The 22,984-nt window shown below is 40.9% G+C and overlaps 1 protein-coding gene across 5 annotated transcripts in view; it reads left to right on the plus strand.

Moving 5' to 3' along the window:
* Positions 1-5,709, plus strand: part of UBXN7 (UBX domain protein 7) — a 45,611-nt gene extending 39,902 nt beyond the window's left edge. For 4 of the 5 annotated variants that reach the window (XR_004377247.2, XM_032806100.2, XM_075068635.1 and 1 more), the window contains one exon: positions 3,616-5,709. Coding sequence is in view for 3 of the 5 variants with exons in the window: in XM_032806100.2 (XP_032661991.1) it covers positions 3,616-3,777 (162 nt within the window). In the remaining 2 variants the exon portion in view is untranslated. The remainder of the gene's footprint in view (positions 1-3,615) is intronic. The other variant, XR_012656395.1, reaches the window with a different exon arrangement.
* Positions 5,710-22,984: the final 17,275 nt, after the last annotated feature.

Raw genomic sequence — 22,984 nt, forward strand, 5'->3', positions numbered from 1 at the left:
TCCACTTAGTGGCTATCTCGGTGTTCCACCTGACAAGACAAAATTGACTTCCTTTGGATAACTGCCTTGTGGCTAGATTTTTTTTTAATTTTTTTTTTTTTTTAAGTGGTGGTGGTGGTGATCTCTTCCTTCTTGATAAACAGCACTATTGTGAGACCATAATTTTGGTGCTGGCTGACCTCACAGGACGTCCATCTGAGCTCTTGGCAACCTGTTCTCTGTCCCTACTTTGACAAAAGACAGGTTTTCTCATGTCAGGACCTCTGTACATACAGTTTTTCAAGAATAAGTTGGCCCTAAGGACATGTAAGAAATGTTTTGTCTAAAGTGATTTCAATTTCACCTTAACAAACTACGTACTGGCCTGTAGTCTTTCCTAAACAGCTCTTGAATACAGAAGAACAGCACCTTGGTACATTGGATGTGAGATTGTTTGGCATTCTGTTTGGAAAGAACTAAACCATTTCACTGTTCACCTTGGCTCTTTATGTCTTATGCGGATTGGGTGAAGGGTCAGGTGGTTTCTTTGCAGACAATCTGCAGATGGATTACTTCTTACATTACGGCAGCATATGGAGCAGCTCAGTCTATTCCTCCACAAAAACTGGTAGCTCATTTGACAAGGGCCCAAGCGGCTTCAGTCACATTCCTCAGCATTTCTACATTGGACGTGTGCAGAGCAGCTACCTGGTCTTCAGTGCAGCTATTATGACTGCGTCTAGATCAGATGCAAACTTTGGAAAGGCAGTCCTGTTGTCATTGTTTAGGTAGATGCTGAGCCCCAACTCCTTCAGTTACTGCTTGTAAATCACCTGAGTCGAATACACATTTGCAACCACTCAAAGAAATAAAAAACAGCTACTTACCTGTTTTGTAACGGTTGTTTGTTGAGATGTGAGTACAGATGTGTATTCCACGACCTACTGTCCATCCTTTCTGCATTGGAGTCTTTAGCCTTGGATTCCAGTGGGAGAGATCTGATGAGGGTGAGGTTGGTGCCACCCTTATATAGGCATAGGAAGGTGACTGGGCCGAAGGGAGTGCAATATATGTCTGCATCCACATCTCAAAGGACAGTTACAGTACAGGTAAGGAACCTTCTTTTGCATGTACGGCCTTAAATATACCTTTTGTGCATATGAATTCCGGTATTCATCACAGACTAACTTTCCCTGATTAGAATAAAATATATAGTTACAAAACAAATTCTACCACCTTGGCTAAGGTCCTTTGAACTTTCTGAAGGCTATTGTCACTTACACCTGTGGCGCATTCCCCCTCCAATTGAGGTACCACTGAGCCCCCCGACCCATCACCCTGGGCTTTCTATCACACTGTGCTGCTGTGATAAGTTGCCAAGCTCTCCAAGCTTGCTCTTTCACCAGCATATACATAGGTAGGGACACACGCAGCTGCAGTACTTGCAGGCTGCTGTGATCAGCTCTGCATGGGGAGGTTACAGCTAAGGAACTGCCCAGCTGCTCAAAAGCACACCACCCTTTGGAGTGTAAACCCAAAATTATACTGCCTTGCGCTGGCCAGAGATCTGTACAGCATAAGCTCATGAAAGTCGCCCCCTCCCTAAGTGTGGAGAGGAAATGTACAACAGCTTTCTTCTCCAAGTTATAACTCCCACACAGTTTTTGCTTTATCACAAACCACATTTGTTAACTACAGAAAGATAGATTTTAAGTGATTATATGGGATACCAAACAGATCAAAGCAGATTACCTAGCAAATAAACAAAAACACAATCTAAGCTTAGTGTACTAAAGAAGTAGTGAATCCTTACGCTAAATTAATATTTTAAGCCAGTTGCAGGCTCTTACGGGGCAAGCTGCACTTGCTTGAAGCTTAAAACCCCAGATATTGCTTTCATAGGCTAGAAATTCCTCTAGCCTGAGTTCAGCACTTACCCCCCCCTCCCCCAGTTCAGTACGTTTTACTATACAGTTGGCTGTGCACATGGGCAGCCTTACGTAGTGGCACACTTAGTATGTACTGCAAAATGTGCTGATCCTTATGCAGTTGTCAAGCGCTTTCAGTCAAATCAGAGCCAAGTTCCAAAGACAGTTCTCCATGATGGCTATTTCCATGCTGAATTGTTTTTTACCCTCCGTGGTTTGTTAGTGTTGTCCAAAACAGTCATAAGAATTGTTTATGAGGAAAAATTGCATTTTGAAGTTAAAATGGAGACAGTAATTAATGGCAGTTGCCATTACACTAACATTGAATGTATTGAAAACTCAGACTATTCAGCCTTTAATTTTTCACCAGTCTGGATATTGCTTCATTACACACCATTGTTCACAGAATATGCTTGCACTCTCAATACTTCTCTCTTTCCTAGATAGATTGGGGAGGGCAGGGGGAGTGGACCAGAAGCATATGTTGTGTTGGCTCCACGTAAAGGATTGACTTATACTTGTCTTCTCATTTTCCATGTCTTTCCTTCTTTCACTCTTTTGGGTTCAAACAGGCAAAGAAAACTGTGTTAACATTGTTTCATAGTAGCATTTCCTGTGGATGCCTGTTTTGAGGACAATAATGTACAATAAATAGCTAAGTTTCATACTCTGCAGGTAACATTGTTCTATGCAGGAACGCAGCACTGCTTTTTTTCTATGGTTGTCAGATTTTGTTGTCTAGAAAATGTCTATTGCTTACCAAGTGGCTTGAGGTGTACGGACAGGGCTGGCCTTAAAATGTTCAGGGAGATGTGAGCAGCAAACTTAACTGATTTTTAAATAAGAGGATGTAGAAGAATTTCCCTTTTTCCTCTTCTGTTCTTGAAAAGTGGCATTTGCTTTCCTATTATCCTTTTCCCCTGCCCCTTTTCTGTTTGCTATGTTGTTGCTTCCCTCTTGCACCCCTTTTAACTATCCCCTGTATTCCTTTCTCTCCACAGTCCACTTTTCTACACGGTGGTTCTACACACGGTGTTCCCTTTCCCCTCCTCTCCTGACATGGGCATTCATCCACCCTTCCTGACACATTGTTGCTGTTTGACTGGTTGAGCTGGATATCTCTTCTTCCTCACACATTTTTTCCCCGCTTTTCCTCCTCAAAAAACAAACAAACCAATGTTGCCATTCTGGGGAGAGAAGCAAAGGAGCTAATGAGGGAAGTTTACAAAGAAATATATATTTTGAGAGGAAGAAAAAGATTAAATTGTAGGTAAAATATGATGAACTCAATATGGTCCTATTCAAGTAACATAGAAAAGTCACTTAGTTCACAGGATCATTTAACTCTTTTTCTAGTATTGACTACCAATAAACAACTAAGGGGCTTCTACCTTTGGATATTTTAAGATTCTCTTGCAGGTGCCATTTTGTCTTAATGTGTAGTCCAAAATTCAGTTTGCTTGCATTAATATGGTAATATCTATTTCTCTTCTGTTAAAGTGTTCATTAGCTAGGGACCATTTGGCTTAATAATGTCCAGTATTGCAGTCATGGAAGCTATAGAAATGTGTACATAATACAACTCCTTTATTACCTAACTTCTCACTCGATGCCCTTTCGTCCATGATCTCAAACTTTTAATATTTCAAAGAAAATGTTGTCTCTGTACTTGATACAAATCAATACTTTTTTCTGCCTTTTTCTTCAGGCTCTCGTGAAGCATGTCCAGTCAAAAGGATACCCTAATGAACGTTTTGAACTTCTCACCAACTTCCCTCGAAGGAAGCTTTCTCACCTGGACTATGACATCACATTGCAGGAGGCTGGCCTGTGCCCTCAAGAGACTGTCTTTGTGCAGGAAAGGAATTAGCACCATGGCCTGAGCTCTCCCAGCCTCCCTCCCCTCCACCTCTTTGCCTGTGATACCAACGTACTAAGTATGCAGCTGGGCTCATGGGATCACAGAGCTGAAATCAGGCAGGCAGGCATTTGCCACATCTCCCTCTTCCTCCTAGTTTTGTGACCAAACGAAAATGCTAAGATGTGAGCTTTCCCAGCTTTGGGCTTGGAAAAATCATGCTCTAATTGTGGAGGAACATGCCTCCTACAACTGCACATCCCTTTCTAAAAATAAAAGGGTTGTGTGTGCATCCAACATGCTGGGGTTAGGGATGGCCATAACAAACAGATATTTCTCACTGCTACCCCTAAAAAAAAAAAAAAAAATCTATTTTGTTAATATATTTTATTTTTATTGAGAAATACCATGTGGCTAGGCACCGAGTTGTCTTCCTACACAGAGAAATTGTAATTTGCAGTAGTTTTTCTTGGTTTTGGTTTTCTACACAAAAGGTCTCCATTAACCTTACAGCCTTGTGAGGATCCCTTGTCATGTCCTTTGCAGAATACTGAAGTGCTGGAAGGATATGGTGTGAGCTATGTTTAGCAGTTCAGGCTGGGGAAGCTTGATAGATTACACATGCATATTTTTCCCTGTTTTCCTGCTGATGAGGTGACCTCTTGTTTTAAGTGAGGGTTGACCTGCCAGGGGATTTGGCACATATTTAGCATGCCTGATATGGGAATTGGATGCTTGGTCTGGAGCTGAAACCTCCCGTTTTCATAGTTAGAACTTACTCCTCCAGAATCTTTTCTCCTGTTCCAAAATATGGCCTCTTTGTTGTCAGGACTTTATTGGTGGTGGGGTATTGTAAGAATCTCAAACTTTCTGTAAAACTTTTGCCATCATACAACTTAAAAACTAATTTGATTCTTTGTTTCCTAGGTATTTCACTTTCTTGGGGCAATAGGGTTTCACAAAGCAGTCAGGCTATAAGATAAGAAAAGTAGGTTCTAGTGCTGAGGTTCCTTTTATTATAAATTATATATAAAAAACCTGTCATTGATGGACATTCCACTAAGTTAGAATGGTCATTTTATTGGCTCACATCATCAGGGTGACGTGAACTCTCTGTATCTGTAACAAAAGTATTATGAGTTGTGTAAAGCAACAGTAACTAACTTGTGTCAATATGATTTGGGCTTTATATATCTCAAAGCTATAAAAACTGTCAGTGTAAGCCATACATACATCATGACTAAGGAATCAGTTAACCAAATATACAATGCAATGTGCAGTGCAGCCAAGTAGTTTCTTGCACTATGTACTCTCCTGTGTCTCTAGATACTTTACCTGAATCTGAGCACAACCGTGTTCAAGATTTACAGAAGACTGCAGTGAGGCAAAAGCATTTAATTGCTAACTCATCCTTTTACAGACACTAGTACTGATTCAGGATGTTCTTTTGTAACTGATAGTTTGTTAGCATATTCTGCATTTATGGAGGAAAACAAGTTGCTTCACGTTGGACATAAAAATACAGGGTTAACTTGAGAATCTGACAAAACTGGCAGTTTGTATAGTGTGAAAGATTAGTGACCCCCCCACCCAATGTCAGTGGGCTTCATTGTGTTAGGAAATCTTATCTCCTGGCATCAGTGTCGAAGAAAGGAATTAATGCTGGCAATAACTATTTCCAAGTGGATGGCTAGGAATATAATGTGGGATAAAACTTTTCAAGATACTTTGCCTTTAATTTCACTCCAGGCTGCATTCCTACATTAAAGGATGTTACATGGGAAATCATGGCGATGACCCAGTTTATTCCTTATGGGTCTTTGCAAGCTAACTGTCCTTTGCCCTTAAAACTGAGAGTTATTATACAGGTGTATAAATATTTATAAGTATATTTATATAATGCTTTATAAATGGATGATTTGACTAAAAGCACTCAGTGCTACCACTTTTTGAGTTCTGCTCTCCATTCCCTGTCCAGTAGTTGAGTCACATCGGAGGTGACATGTTGAGACTCTCTAAAATGATAACTGATCATTGCCACGTTGTTCTCAAAGGAGACTATTCCTCCACTATACTGACCTGAGAAAGAGAACTGCAACAATCAGAGAGAAAGGGAGTGCACTGGTGGTTGTGGGTGAAGGGAAAATGGTGCTTCTAAAATGAAGGCTCCTCTGAACCACAAAATACACAATTCAGACGTGGCTGTGTAGGGAGAGGTGTAGTGGAAGTCTGTATCATTTAGTTCTAAATGCTTTCCTGGGCTTCCAAGGGCTAATTGAAATGATTAACTCTAACACTTGTGTGCATGAATCTGTTTGCACCTTCCCAACTGGTGAATGTCTGAAGAATTTGAGGTTTAAGAACACCAAGACTTAGTATCTAGCATTTGTCCATGGGTTATTCCTTGTCCACTAAATTGATTAAGGCTGCAAGTTTCTGTGGCTGTCCCCTGATGTCCCTTTATGTACATGAGAATGGGGGCCTTGGCAGTTCCACTAACTCTTGTGTGAAATTGTTTTTGTTTGGTTGGTGGGGGTGAGGGGATACTGATTGTTCAAAGCCATTTTCTGATTGGATAGTTGGTCCTTTTTGACATCATTCACTGTTATGATTTCCCTAAATAATTCTGTACACACTTTACATTGAATGGATGGAGGGAAACTTCTGTTTCCAAACCCCATTCTTAATTAAATTTTGACTTTAGCTGCAAGGCAACCAAAAGCCATAAAAGCGCCTTTTTATTTTCTCTTTTCGCTCAGTTGCAAGGAGTGGGACTATCTCTTATACTGGCCACCTTGCATTAAAAATCTGAATTCGGAGTCCTGAACCAGCTTTTAATTCAGCTTTGTTATGTTAAAAGCTGCCCACCCACCTCTCAAGCAGTCTGGTTTGGCAGGGAAGCAACAATTATACTTTGAAAAGAAGCCATCCATGCTTTTTAGTGATGGAGGTATGAAAAGAAAATCTGCCTCTTATCCAGTCTGGCAATGATGCTCCACACTAGATTTTTAGCATAATGTAAGCTGAACTGGGAGCCTGCAGCTTGCTCCCAGTTCATTTTTAGGCAAATAACAATTTTAAAAAGAGCCCAGCTGTTGGACAGGGAGGGAGGTGAGGGATTTCAGTTGTCAACTGCCTTTTCCTTCTACTCCATCCCCTGGCCCAACTGTACTTTAACTACTGGGTGATTAATTTCTATACACTTGCATATTCCTCCAGTGATCAGTAAACTGCCATTTAATCTCCCCAATTTATTTTCATGATTTTAAGCAAGTTGAAAGTAGCCATTGGCCAGAAACTGATGAAGAAAGGCAGCTGAACTCACTGAGTTGGAGATCTGAAGAGACAAGATGTCAAAACTCCAGGGAACCTTAAAGGAAGGAAAATATAATAAATATATCCATAACATACTACTCTCTCTTGTGCTGTGAACTATAGTAGAAAGGTATTTGGTGGATTAAACCCCATTCCTCAGAGAAACTAACATCCAATGTTTTTTGGTTTAGGTTTTTTTGAGGACGCTCACAGTGGCATGGGTCCTTAATTTTAAGTATCAGTAGCTGAAGTGGTGATCACTTATTGTACCAGTGCACACCCATTGAGAATTTTTCCTCTTAGAAAAGCGAGCTAGCTGCCTGACTTAGATACACAGAAGGTTCAAAGATATGAAATACTTCCTGCACTATGGCTATTTCCAGTTACTTCATTTAACACTATGAGTAGGTCCTGACGATTGTGGACTGAATAGCTGACAGGTCATGGACTAAAACATGATCTTTGTGCCAGGCCCTTGTAGCTTGTCTCTTCCCAAGAAGCGGTTAGTGATTGTTCTGGTTGGGTCCTTTATCTTTCAGTTCTTTGCATCTCTGCCAAAGTCCCAAGTTCCCCCATATACACATCTGACTTAAGACTCGCATTGCAAACATCAACTACACAGTATGGCTAAAGCATTGTGGTTTGGACTCCCAAGAGTCAGTCATAACTGTAACTGGCCAGAGAGGCTCCTGTTAAGAGAGAGCTTCTCTCCTCAGTCTGAACCTTAATGCATTGCCTCTGACAGTCCTAGTCTTTGAAAGCTGGAGGAGTGAGACTGGGAATCTAATCTGGGATCTACATAGAACAGAGCATTGACTGGCAGGAATGTAAGCTAGCCTTGTCAGAGGTTTTTTTGTATTGCCACAGAACGTGCCGTGTAAACAAAAACTTTGTCAGATTGTTTCATGATGGTGAGGCTGAGATGCACGTTGTTTTGGAGTGGGCTGGGGAAAGGTCTCATGTTAGTTGCAAGGGTAGGTGGTGATCTAAGGGGCTAGCAAAACAGACGTTTGGAAGTGGACTTGATGTGTAGCTTCAGGCAGGACCCTTAACCTAAATGACTGGGTTTTTTGGTCTCACTAATGAGTATTACTTTGTTGGGTCTGTCATGAGGAGTACTAGAGAGCAGAGATGTGTTTATAAAATGGGAGTGCGTATCCTTGGCAGATACGGGAGGAAATAACCATCTCCGTCCTCTCAGATTAAAGATATTTCAAACTCTTACGTTTTGAGTTGTAGTTCCTTTTTTTTTTTTTTTTTTAAAGGAGCAATTTGTCCCATATGTTCTATTTGTCTTGTTTTGCTCTCCAACTCTGTTCATTCCTTGAAAATTAATCGTGTATTGCAGTTAATCATGACTAGGAGTTGATGTGTACAGTAGCTTTATAAACATCAGATTAAGAGAGCATCGATTTAAAGGATGATGATAATGATGATATTGGTTCATCCCTACTGAGGAGGAATTTGAGATGAGTGACTCCCAGGATACTGGGAACCGTGGTCCTCTTATAGTCATCTCCTCCACTCCCATGTAGAGCGAGCGGTTGCTACTGTGCTAGGTTTCCAGACACAGCATATAGTATAGCAAGCTGACTGAAAGCTTCAACCTTGCAACACACTCTGCCTAGAGAAGGCAGTGAGGGCCTGAGCATAAGCAACTGGGAGTCTTTCCACTGACTTCAGTGAGCTTTGAATTAGGACCTAAAAGATTGGTATTGTACACTCACATGCTAAGCTTTGCTTCTGGATGCACATTGCACTCCCTGGTAAATCACCAAATGTGCTCATGCTCTTTCTTTTTGAAATTGTCTAATAGCCTTGTAATTACAGGCTTTTAAAGTCTTATTTTTAAAGTGTTATTAAATTATAGTGACACAGTATAGTATTACAAAGGGTGTCAGAGTTATCAGGAGTTGTTTAAAGAGCATTTCCTTAGCTGTGCTACATCAAAGCTTTTCGAAAAGAGCCAAATCTGCTAGTCTGTTAGTACAGTAGAGTGAAAAACTTTGGGGGATGGGGGATGCATTCCATTGCTAACCAGTGTGGATAGTTGAATAGAAATTTAGGTGCCTGTAATTTGTTAGTATTAGTGTTGTAAATACTCAGTTGCATATAATTCTGCATTTTTCATCTGAGATACATACAATGCATACAAACCTCTACTTCTGCTATCATGGTTTATGCTGTTGCTAGAAACCATTTGATGAAATACAGCCTTGCCTCAGACACTTGTGCACAATCTTAAAAACTAGCAGATGTAACAAAACCCTCACTGTCTTTCTGTTTCGGTAGACTTACCCACATAGTTGTACAGACTGCAGTTAAAATGGGATTTGTAGACTGAAAGGAACAGCTCATTTCAGTGTTCCATATTCTTCTTGTTACTTCCCCATAATATTTATGCATTTTACAAAAGTTTGAATGAGCTAAATAACTGACAGCATGTTAAAGCTGCCCACCCACCTCTCAAGCAGTCTGGTTTGGCAGGGAAGCAACAATTATACTTTGAAAAGAAGCCATCATGCTTTTTAGTGATGGTAGGTATGAAAGAAAATCTGCCTTCTTATTCCTGTCTTGGCAAATGATGCTCCACACTAGATTTTAAGCATAATGTAGAGCTGAACTGGAGCTGCAGCTTTGCCTCCCAGTTTTCATTTTAGGCAACAATAACAATTTTAAAAGAGCCCAGCTGTTGGACAGGCGAGGAGGTGAGGATTCATGTGTCAACTGCCTTTTCCCTTTCTACTCCATCCCCTGCGCCCCAACTGCTACTTTAACTACTGGGTGATTAATTTCTATACACTTGCATTTCCTTCCATGTGATCCAGATAAACTGCCATTTAATCTCCCCAATTATTTAAAAAAAAAATCTATTTTGTTAATATATTTTATTTTTATTGAGAAATACCATGTGGCTAGGCACCGAGTTGTCTTCCTACACAGAGAAATTGTAATTTGCAGTAGTTTTTCTTGGTTTTGGTTTTCTACACAAAAGGTCTCCATTAACCTTACAGCCTTGTGAGGATCCCTTGTCATGTCCTTTGCAGAATACTGAAGTGCTGGAAGGATATGGTGTGAGCTATGTTTAGCAGTTCAGGCTGGGGAAGCTTGATAGATTACACATGCATATTTTTCCCTGTTTTCCTGCTGATGAGGTGACCTCTTGTTTTAAGTGAGGGTTGACCTGCCAGGGGATTTGGCACATATTTAGCATGCCTGATATGGGAATTGGATGCTTGGTCTGGAGCTGAAACCTCCCGTTTTCATAGTTAGAACTTACTCCTCCAGAATCTTTTCTCCTGTTCCAAAATATGGCCTCTTTGTTGTCAGGACTTTATTGGTGGTGGGGTATTGTAAGAATCTCAAACTTTCTGTAAAACTTTTGCCATCATACAACTTAAAAACTAATTTGATTCTTTGTTTCCTAGGTATTTCACTTTCTTGGGGCAATAGGGTTTCACAAAGCAGTCAGGCTATAAGATAAGAAAAGTAGGTTCTAGTGCTGAGGTTCCTTTTATTATAAATTATATATAAAAAACCTGTCATTGATGGACATTCCACTAAGTTAGAATGGTCATTTTATTGGCTCACATCATCAGGGTGACGTGAACTCTCTGTATCTGTAACAAAAGTATTATGAGTTGTGTAAAGCAACAGTAACTAACTTGTGTCAATATGATTTGGGCTTTATATATCTCAAAGCTATAAAAACTGTCAGTGTAAGCCATACATACATCATGACTAAGGAATCAGTTAACCAAATATACAATGCAATGTGCAGTGCAGCCAAGTAGTTTCTTGCACTATGTACTCTCCTGTGTCTCTAGATACTTTACCTGAATCTGAGCACAACCGTGTTCAAGATTTACAGAAGACTGCAGTGAGGCAAAAGCATTTAATTGCTAACTCATCCTTTTACAGACACTAGTACTGATTCAGGATGTTCTTTTGTAACTGATAGTTTGTTAGCATATTCTGCATTTATGGAGGAAAACAAGTTGCTTCACGTTGGACATAAAAATACAGGGTTAACTTGAGAATCTGACAAAACTGGCAGTTTGTATAGTGTGAAAGATTAGTGACCCCCCCACCCAATGTCAGTGGGCTTCATTGTGTTAGGAAATCTTATCTCCTGGCATCAGTGTCGAAGAAAGGAATTAATGCTGGCAATAACTATTTCCAAGTGGATGGCTAGGAATATAATGTGGGATAAAACTTTTCAAGATACTTTGCCTTTAATTTCACTCCAGGCTGCATTCCTACATTAAAGGATGTTACATGGGAAATCATGGCGATGACCCAGTTTATTCCTTATGGGTCTTTGCAAGCTAACTGTCCTTTGCCCTTAAAACTGAGAGTTATTATACAGGTGTATAAATATTTATAAGTATATTTATATAATGCTTTATAAATGGATGATTTGACTAAAAGCACTCAGTGCTACCACTTTTTGAGTTCTGCTCTCCATTCCCTGTCCAGTAGTTGAGTCACATCGGAGGTGACATGTTGAGACTCTCTAAAATGATAACTGATCATTGCCACGTTGTTCTCAAAGGAGACTATTCCTCCACTATACTGACCTGAGAAAGAGAACTGCAACAATCAGAGAGAAAGGGAGTGCACTGGTGGTTGTGGGTGAAGGGAAAATGGTGCTTCTAAAATGAAGGCTCCTCTGAACCACAAAATACACAATTCAGACGTGGCTGTGTAGGGAGAGGTGTAGTGGAAGTCTGTATCATTTAGTTCTAAATGCTTTCCTGGGCTTCCAAGGGCTAATTGAAATGATTAACTCTAACACTTGTGTGCATGAATCTGTTTGCACCTTCCCAACTGGTGAATGTCTGAAGAATTTGAGGTTTAAGAACACCAAGACTTAGTATCTAGCATTTGTCCATGGGTTATTCCTTGTCCACTAAATTGATTAAGGCTGCAAGTTTCTGTGGCTGTCCCCTGATGTCCCTTTATGTACATGAGAATGGGGGCCTTGGCAGTTCCACTAACTCTTGTGTGAAATTGTTTTTGTTTGGTTGGTGGGGGTGAGGGGATACTGATTGTTCAAAGCCATTTTCTGATTGGATAGTTGGTCCTTTTTGACATCATTCACTGTTATGATTTCCCTAAATAATTCTGTACACACTTTACATTGAATGGATGGAGGGAAACTTCTGTTTCCAAACCCCATTCTTAATTAAATTTTGACTTTAGCTGCAAGGCAACCAAAAGCCATAAAAGCGCCTTTTTATTTTCTCTTTTCGCTCAGTTGCAAGGAGTGGGACTATCTCTTATACTGGCCACCTTGCATTAAAAATCTGAATTCGGAGTCCTGAACCAGCTTTTAATTCAGCTTTGTTATGTTAAAAGCTGCCCACCCACCTCTCAAGCAGTCTGGTTTGGCAGGGAAGCAACAATTATACTTTGAAAAGAAGCCATCCATGCTTTTTAGTGATGGAGGTATGAAAAGAAAATCTGCCTCTTATCCAGTCTGGCAATGATGCTCCACACTAGATTTTTAGCATAATGTAAGCTGAACTGGGAGCCTGCAGCTTGCTCCCAGTTCATTTTTAGGCAAATAACAATTTTAAAAAGAGCCCAGCTGTTGGACAGGGAGGGAGGTGAGGGATTTCAGTTGTCAACTGCCTTTTCCTTCTACTCCATCCCCTGGCCCAACTGTACTTTAACTACTGGGTGATTAATTTCTATACACTTGCATATTCCTCCAGTGATCAGTAAACTGCCATTTAATCTCCCCAATTTATTTTCATGATTTTAAGCAAGTTGAAAGTAGCCATTGGCCAGAAACTGATGAAGAAAGGCAGCTGAACTCACTGAGTTGGAGATCTGAAGAGACAAGATGTCAAAACTCCAGGGAACCTTAAAGGAAGGAAAATATAATAAATATATCCATAACATACTACTCTCTCTTGTGCTGTGAACTATAGTAGAAAGGTATTTGGTGGATTAAACCCCATTCCTCAGAGAAACTAACATCCAATGTTTTTTGGTTTAGGTTTTTTTGAGGACGCTCACAGTGGCATGGGTCCTTAATTTTAAGTATCAGTAGCTGAAGTGGTGATCACTTATTGTACCAGTGCACACCCATTGAGAATTTTTCCTCTTAGAAAAGCGAGCTAGCTGCCTGACTTAGATACACAGAAGGTTCAAAGATATGAAATACTTCCTGCACTATGGCTATTTCCAGTTACTTCATTTAACACTATGAGTAGGTCCTGACGATTGTGGACTGAATAGCTGACAGGTCATGGACTAAAACATGATCTTTGTGCCAGGCCCTTGTAGCTTGTCTCTTCCCAAGAAGCGGTTAGTGATTGTTCTGGTTGGGTCCTTTATCTTTCAGTTCTTTGCATCTCTGCCAAAGTCCCAAGTTCCCCCATATACACATCTGACTTAAGACTCGCATTGCAAACATCAACTACACAGTATGGCTAAAGCATTGTGGTTTGGACTCCCAAGAGTCAGTCATAACTGTAACTGGCCAGAGAGGCTCCTGTTAAGAGAGAGCTTCTCTCCTCAGTCTGAACCTTAATGCATTGCCTCTGACAGTCCTAGTCTTTGAAAGCTGGAGGAGTGAGACTGGGAATCTAATCTGGGATCTACATAGAACAGAGCATTGACTGGCAGGAATGTAAGCTAGCCTTGTCAGAGGTTTTTTTGTATTGCCACAGAACGTGCCGTGTAAACAAAAACTTTGTCAGATTGTTTCATGATGGTGAGGCTGAGATGCACGTTGTTTTGGAGTGGGCTGGGGAAAGGTCTCATGTTAGTTGCAAGGGTAGGTGGTGATCTAAGGGGCTAGCAAAACAGACGTTTGGAAGTGGACTTGATGTGTAGCTTCAGGCAGGACCCTTAACCTAAATGACTGGGTTTTTTGGTCTCACTAATGAGTATTACTTTGTTGGGTCTGTCATGAGGAGTACTAGAGAGCAGAGATGTGTTTATAAAATGGGAGTGCGTATCCTTGGCAGATACGGGAGGAAATAACCATCTCCGTCCTCTCAGATTAAAGATATTTCAAACTCTTACGTTTTGAGTTGTAGTTCCTTTTTTTTTTTTTTTTTTTTAAAGGAGCAATTTGTCCCATATGTTCTATTTGTCTTGTTTTGCTCTCCAACTCTGTTCATTCCTTGAAAATTAATCGTGTATTGCAGTTAATCATGACTAGGAGTTGATGTGTACAGTAGCTTTATAAACATCAGATTAAGAGAGCATCGATTTAAAGGATGATGATAATGATGATATTGGTTCATCCCTACTGAGGAGGAATTTGAGATGAGTGACTCCCAGGATACTGGGAACCGTGGTCCTCTTATAGTCATCTCCTCCACTCCCATGTAGAGCGAGCGGTTGCTACTGTGCTAGGTTTCCAGACACAGCATATAGTATAGCAAGCTGACTGAAAGCTTCAACCTTGCAACACACTCTGCCTAGAGAAGGCAGTGAGGGCCTGAGCATAAGCAACTGGGAGTCTTTCCACTGACTTCAGTGAGCTTTGAATTAGGACCTAAAAGATTGGTATTGTACACTCACATGCTAAGCTTTGCTTCTGGATGCACATTGCACTCCCTGGTAAATCACCAAATGTGCTCATGCTCTTTCTTTTTGAAATTGTCTAATAGCCTTGTAATTACAGGCTTTTAAAGTCTTATTTTTAAAGTGTTATTAAATTATAGTGACACAGTATAGTATTACAAAGGGTGTCAGAGTTATCAGGAGTTGTTTAAAGAGCATTTCCTTAGCTGTGCTACATCAAAGCTTTTCGAAAAGAGCCAAATCTGCTAGTCTGTTAGTACAGTAGAGTGAAAAACTTTGGGGGATGGGGGATGCATTCCATTGCTAACCAGTGTGGATAGTTGAATAGAAATTTAGGTGCCTGTAATTTGTTAGTATTAGTGTTGTAAATACTCAGTTGCATATAATTCTGCATTTTTCATCTGAGATACATACAATGCATACAAACCTCTACTTCTGCTATCATGGTTTATGCTGTTGCTAGAAACCATTTGATGAAATACAGCCTTGCCTCAGACACTTGTGCACAATCTTAAAAACTAGCAGATGTAACAAAACCCTCACTGTCTTTCTGTTTCGGTAGACTTACCCACATAGTTGTACAGACTGCAGTTAAAATGGGATTTGTAGACTGAAAGGAACAGCTCATTTCAGTGTTCCATATTCTTCTTGTTACTTCCCCATAATATTTATGCATTTTACAAAAGTTTGAATGAGCTAAATAACTGACAGCACCAAGTACTCAGTCTGCTCAGAATACAGCTTTGTTTTAAGAGTATAATTGACGTCCTGAAATCTTAAAAAAATTTTTTAAAACCCAGCTTGCCCTTCAATAGCAATATTGGCCTTGCATGTCAGACAATACTCATTTTTGTTATCAAACCAAACAGATTAAATATACCAACAGTTGGGTGCTAGTACAGTATAACTACCTTTCACCTTTTCTGTTCTGAGTGTTTGATCTGTAGAGCTCACACAGAACTGCATATGTAGCTATGTGGTACAGCCCAGTAGATTCTCAGCTGAGTGGTATATGACCTTCACAATCAGTACTGTACATGACTAATTAGTGACTGTGATGATTAGAATGTAACTTTTGGGGTAAGAAGTCTGTTTCTCCATTTGTTGTTTGCTCTTCCCAACTGGAGTGCTGAGTCCACTAGCACTGAAGGACCATAAGAATTCTATCTACAAATCATAATTTTTCTAGGAGGAAAATAAGGGACCACGTGAGAGAACTCATTGGTCTTCTATCCTTATTCCAAATGCCAAACTGTGTAAAGATGAATACAGATAGACAAGTGATTAATGCTATTCATGTATTGAGGTTGGCTGAAAATTTGTTACAGAGACTTGTCTGGGTGAAACTGGATGTATCCTTTGAGACGTCCCTTTAGCAGTTATCCTTGTAGTGGCTTTGTGGACTAGATACTAGCTGTTTTTCCCCCCACTCTTCTTGCCTAATTCAGCAGAACTGCTGAATCAATTTACAGTCATGTCTTTAGGGTTTTTTTTTCATCTTTTCTTTTACCAAGCTAGTAGTTAACAGTGATGCAGTCCAGGGCATGGAGATCTATGGACATGGTTTTGCTATATTAAGTATAAATACTGACAGCCTTCAGTCACGTGAAGGATAGGTAGGCATGCCTTTTGTCATGCTGTGTTAACATTTTTTAAAAAGCAATCTTCCCCTGTTATGTAAAGGCTAGAATGTTCCTTTTAATCAAATAACTCAAAATTGGGTAAAGTATTGACACACACAAATGTGCCAGACACCTACCTGGGTTGGAATTTTCATTAATTTCCAAATTCAAGCTAGTTCCTCTGCAAATTAATCAGAACAGATTTCGACAATTGCTGTTGAAATCTGTGTACATTACTGCTATAGGCATTCTAAAAGAATTATTTTACAAGGATTTTCCCTTATATGCCAGAAAAGTGCTCAATTTTATTCCAGCTCAGTTATGATCTGCTGTTTACTTTTTGAACCTGTGAGGTTAATAGACACAGCCTTGTGTCATACAGGAGAATTTTATTCGAATCTGTTAATAGTTAGCTGTGAGATCATTTACAGTGTCTATCCAGTCCCAGTAAAAATGGCCATACTGGCATTTTATTGAAGAATGCAGCACTTAGTGTCACTGCCTTATGCCTTAAATTGCCTCAGTTTTGTCATCTACCTTTATGCAAAAATACATTACTAATAATTATAGAAATTCTGGACTCAGTCACTGTCAGTTGTCATTATTTCCACCAGTACACCTTCAGTACAGAAGAGAGTAATAATCCTGTATCTTATAATTGTTTAAAGGTATAGGAACTTTTGAGTCATAAGAGGATGTAGTATAAACCTAGATGGAGGGGGATGTGGTGCTATTTTATAGAACAGCTTTAATTGACAAAAATGTGAGTCACTCAAGAGTCTGAGAAGTGTGGTGTCTAACCAGGCACATCGTGCACTTTGCTACAAGATGTCTGTTTATGGAGTTGGCTCCTCCAGTTGATAAACGTAGTTTTTAACTGTGCAAAATTGTGACTTTGCCTGTCATTTTGTACAGCAGCAATTTTATTTAATTATGATGCAACTGAGTGGGAGGAGGAGAAGTCTTTGGAAGATTTCAGCTCACTGTGCTGGGAGGGACCAAACTCAAGGAAACCTCTCTCATCTATATAAACAACTGCTGCATTTTTTATAAATATATGTAAATGTCCTATTGTAATATTTGATCCTGGAAATAAAACAAACTCTTTTCAGTAGCTTCATCTTTTGTTTTTTAGTGGGAATGGTCATGACCCTAGGCCATGTGTGGAGCTCCTGCATTTTCATCAGTTGACAGAATTTTATCTCATTGGGTACATATACACAGCAATAAAAAACTTTCAGCATCAAGTCTTGGAGCCTGGGTCAGATGACATGGGCTTGCAGGGCTTGGGCCGCAGGGCTGAAAGAGGCAGTGTAGACATTCAGGCTTGGGCTGGAGCCTGGGGGAAGCTCTCAGAACCTGGCTTCCAGCCCAAGCCCAATTGTCTACACCAGTGGTTCTCAACCTGTGGGCTGCTTGCGGCCCTATCAGCACACAGCTGCGGCCCCATGTGACATCCTCACAGCCATAAAGGTAGTATATATATAGTGTGGATGTGGCTCACGTAACACACACACACACACACAGCTGCATATCCAACCTACAGTGGTACACAGGTTGAGAACCATGGTCTACACTGCGACATTTTAGCCTTACGGTCCAAGCTGCATGCACCCAAGTCAGCTGATGCAGGCCTTGGGCCTCTCTGCTGTGGGTTTTTTATGGCTGTGTAGATGTACCCACTGAGAGGCAATTTCTTGTTCATGTGTGATCTTACAAGGTGGTGGAATTGCCAGAGCTCATATGGGGAGTTAGTCCCTATGTTCAATCTTTCTTTTGCTAATTGCTTCTGAGTGTTAGATGACTTAGCAGAGTAATTCAAGGTATGATAGCGAAATTCCTGCCCCTTTGGGTTATTTACTGAATATAATCAAAAGCTAAATTCATTTACTATACAAGATGCTATATTAAAAGGGGGCACTTTTTTCTGCAACAGGAATAATACTGTTACCCTTTAAAGACAGAATGCAGTAGCTTTAATACCAAATTCTATGTGCATTTGTTCACAAGGATCCCATTCTTGAGTACACAAGCCCCATGCATCTAGAATGGATTATTTTGGCTAACAGTGTCCATTGTAACCACACTAAGGCCCCAGATGTCCTTGCAATCCCCCATCTGAGAGCATAAGGGCAGAATGGACTCAAAAACCCCTCACAGTTGCAGTAGTTTTAGTGATTAGTTAGTATAGTTAATTTGCTTGTTGACCTAAACCAAGGGAATTTTTTTTACTGTATATTCATAGATAGCTGCCCCATCCACATACTGGGACTCTAAGCTGTTATGGATGAAGCTAAATCTGAGGTTTAAGACATGCCCCTCCAATGATCTTGCCACTCAGTAATGGGCATTCTAAGGGCGTGTCTACACTACAGCAACACAGCGATGGCACCATAGCTATGCTGCTGTAGCACTGTAGTATAGTCGCTTTGTACAATGGCAGAAGGGGTTTTTCCATTGCTGTGGGAACTCCATCTCCATGAGTGACAGTAGCTAGGTAAATGAAAGTATTCATCCATCAGCCTAGCTGCATCTATGTTGAGAGTTAGGTTGGCATAGCTATGGTGCTCAGATGGGTTTGTTTGTTTGTTTTCCTACTGCCTCCCTGGCCACTGCTCTTTCAGCCACTCTTTTCCCAAGTGTACTCACTACCCACTCTCCTCCCTTCTACTTTGGAGTTCAATTTCTGACCTGTATGGTAGAGAAGGAATTGAGGGGACTGGGTCGTGTGTGCTATATGAGGTGCCAATGGTGCAATGAGACAGGGGCCAGGCATAGGCAACCTGGACAGGCACTTCTACTGAAATTTTCCAATCAGAAGCGCGGGGATGCACCAACACCTGAAGTGGAGCACCTGCAGGGATGCACACCTTGAAGAACCTTAGGTACTTCACAGACTGAATAAACTTCTCTCAGTCCTCTCCATTCTGTGCTGGCTAGGGCCCCAGCCAGCCATGTTTCTGCACTGAACTCCACAGCTCCAGAGCTGTCAACTTTGATCCACTTGTTGACCCCTTCCAGAAGAAATAGGCAGGAGCATCGCTCCACAGAAGAGACACGGATCCCCTCTTCAGAACCCTCAGACCTGAGCTACACGAGGCCACACGTCTCAAGCTCTGCAGCCAATGGCCTAAGATGGGCCCTAGGCACCTCAGTGCCAGTTATTAGAAGACTGCCTGCAGTACCAGCTCAGCCCACTTTTCCTCCAGCACTCTGCTGCAGTACCTAGCACTTCTCTGATGTCTCTTTTGGTGCTTAGAGCCCATATGGCACCAAGAGGCCTCAGAGTGGGCCTGATACAATAGTGCTAACCTGTGTGAATAAAAATTGATGACATTTGTGAAGGGAAAAAATGAAACTTATAATTTTAAATTTAAATATTTTTATTTCTAAAATAAAACTTTTTTTAAAATTAAATCTGAATTTAATACAAAATATTAAGGCCTAAATTTATTATCTCTTAGAACAGTTAAGTAAAAAATAAGTCTGCTCTACTCAGGAGCCTCTGTCAGAAACTTTTGACTGTAAAAACTGCTTTTCTATATAAAGAAAGAATCAGGGGGAAAAGTCTACCTTTCAAGGTCAAACTTTATCAGCATCCTGCAATAGGTCATGTGCTATATTAAGGGCTTGTATTGTTTAATAAAAAAGAAATTGTATATGTGATTTTGCATGTTTAATTAAATTCCTGTTATCCTCATGCAGCTTGACACAAAGCATGAGCAAAAAGTCAATAGAAAATTAGCATATTCACTATTAAATAAGTAGCATATTCACCATTTTCTAACATTAGAAATGTAGAATTAATCTGAAAAGACTGAGCTATGTAATTGCCTAAAAAATGTACACTAAAACTATATACCTTCTGAAGTAGCAAAAAGATATACCAAATCTAGTGTAAGTGCTCTATTTAGTTGTAAATCAACATGCTTTTATGGTTATATCAGCCAATGAGAGTGCACCTGCCTTTAGAAAACAATTAAAATCTGATTTAAATTGAGGCTTTCTATGTGATGATTTAAATTGCTGATTTAAATCATCCACTGTAGTGCTAACTATAACTTTGGTCACCAAAAGCGTGGTACCCTTCATACAGTGGTAGCAATGTTAGTACTGGTGACTTCCCCTACACATGTAGAAGGGAGCAGGCACACCTTAGCACACAGGAAAGGGTAGCCAGAGGTCATTCTTTGGGCAGGAGAAGGCATGGGTCTTGCAGGGAACAGGATCCCTCGTCTCCTTATGCTGATCAGTCATGGCCTCAGTGGGCACCCTGGGGTATGCAGTTATATGCCCACCAGCCAACATCCTTTTGCCCCTCCTCCGCCTTCTAGAGTTAAATTACCTTCCTCTAAGAGATAGAATACAGGTCAGTTAATGCAATCATAGATCAAAGAGAGGAGTAGTATGAGGAGAGGTGCAATGGGCAGAAACAATTGATCCTGGTGGCAATTTTGTCATCCTCTCCTGATCAGGCAGTCAATCTCTGTCTCATCCAACAGATGACTTTAAGATGTTCCAAGACCTGATGAAATGTGTGGCCTTGACCTCCTGCTGGAAGCACTGGAAGAGAAGTCACCCCAGCTGCTAGGTGTGCTGTGCATCCTTCCATGCCTAGTAGACTCACTATGTCCATTGACAAGGGATTGTTAGAGCCTATAAAGGACTTGTGGCAGACTCCAGCATCTATATGTACTACTTCTAAAAGGGCAGATAGTACAAAGTTTTTTCCCAATGGCTTCTAGTACTTTCATTTGCATCTGATTCCAGACTCATTCATTGTAGCGGTGGTTCAGGAAAGATCCAAGCAGCAAGGGCCCCTTAAAACAACATCAAAAGAAAAGGACTATAAGAGACTGGATCTGTTTGGCAGAAAAATTTATTCCTCTGTCGGTGTCCAAATATGCTTTTTTTGGAAAACCTGGACTGGGATCACTGGGTCTGACAGAGTGTCAACAAAAGAGATTGCAAGCAATTCCAGTCCTATCTCCACCACAACCACCTTCCCTAGCACTCTTCAGGGAACCCTCTTACAAGATAAGATTGAAACCAGAAGTGGACTTGCTCAGAGATGCAGGAGAAGTAGAGCAGATGCTGTGATGGAGTAGGGGCTGTCTGTGTGGGGAACGGAAAGGAGTAGGGGCTGTCTGTGTGGGGAACGGGAAAGCAGGGGATGTCTGTAGGTGAGGGACAGGTAGTCAGGTTGTAATCCGAACCCGGCAGGGGGGAGGGGAGAGCTCCTGGGCGGAGGAGAAGGGAACAAAGGATTCGGCCGGCGGGAGGAAAGGCAGGACAGTTTGGGTTTGGGGCGGAATTCAGGGTATCCTAGCTGGATCCAAGCCCTGAACCCCCAGAAGGACTGGATGGAGGAGTCCTGACGTGCTGCCAAGCCTGCCTGTAACTGTGTTTTCCTGTGTCCAATAAACCTTCTGTTTACTGCTGGATAAAGTACTGTGGCAGGAAGAGGGGTGCAGGGCTGGAACCCCCACACTCCGTGACAGATGCCCTTTGAGTTCAGGGGCAATGAAATTATACCCATTATCTTCTGATCTCAAAGAAGGAAGTGGGTTGGTGTCCCATTCTGGATCTTCAGTGTCTTAACATATGTATCCATTGTTTCAAGTTCAGAATAGTGACTCTAGCCTCCATTATGCCCTCATTAGATCCACAAGACTAGTTTGTGGCTCTTGACCTTCAAGATGCCTGTTTTCAGGCATCCATTCATCCAGCCTGTAGGAAATACTTCACATTTCTAGCAGAAAAATCTCACTGCTAGTACAGGGCTCTGGCCTTCGGCCTTCCCACAGCACTGAGGGTGTTCACCAAGTGCTTGGCAGTCATGGTAGCTCATTTAAAGAAACAAGGAATTCAGGTGTACCCATACTAATAACTGGCTGACTTAACAAAGATCACACCAATAGATGAGTAACCTTTGTGCTCTTTGCCTTACCAGGCCTCAAAAACATCAGATTAAAATTCACCTTACTCTGATTCAAAGCAGAGTTAATAGGAGCAGGCTTACATTCCAGGTCAGCAAGACGTTGCCTTCTTCAAGAAATTCCAAACTGAACCTCATCAAGCAACTTCAGGCTCACCCAAATATATAAGTAAGCATATGCTTCAGACTTCTGGGATACATGGCTTCATGCACCTGTGTCATGCAGTTTGCCAGACTTTGCCTAGGTTGAAAAGAGTGTGTATCTAGCCAGCAGTCACCACATGCAAACATTGATCATGGTCCTGCAAGAAGCTCAAAGAATGAGGAGTACTTTTGACACCTTAGAGACTAACAAATTTATTTGGGCATAACCTTTCATGGGCTAAAACCCACTTCATTGGATGCATGCAGTGGAAAATACAGTAGGAAGAGACACACACACACGCACACAACATGAAAAAAATGGGTGTTGCCATACCAGCTATAAGGAGACTAATCAATTAAGGTGGGCTATTATCAGCAGGAGAAAAAAAAACTCTCATAGTGATAATCAGGATGGCTCATTTCCAACAGTTGACAGGAAGGTGTAAGTAACAGGAGGGGGAAAAATTACCATGGGGAAATAGTTTTACTTTGTGTAATGATCCATTCACTCCCAGTCTTTATTCAAGCCTAATTTAATGATGTCCAGTTTGCAAATTAATTCCAATTCAGCAACTTTTCATTGGAGTCTGCTTTTTTTGTTGGAGTATTGTGACTTTTAGGTCTGTAATTGAGTGACCAGGGAGGTTGAAGT

This window comes from Chelonoidis abingdonii, chromosome 8, assembly GCF_003597395.2.
Source record: "Chelonoidis abingdonii isolate Lonesome George chromosome 8, CheloAbing_2.0, whole genome shotgun sequence".
Taxonomy (NCBI): domain Eukaryota; kingdom Metazoa; phylum Chordata; order Testudines; family Testudinidae; genus Chelonoidis; species Chelonoidis abingdonii.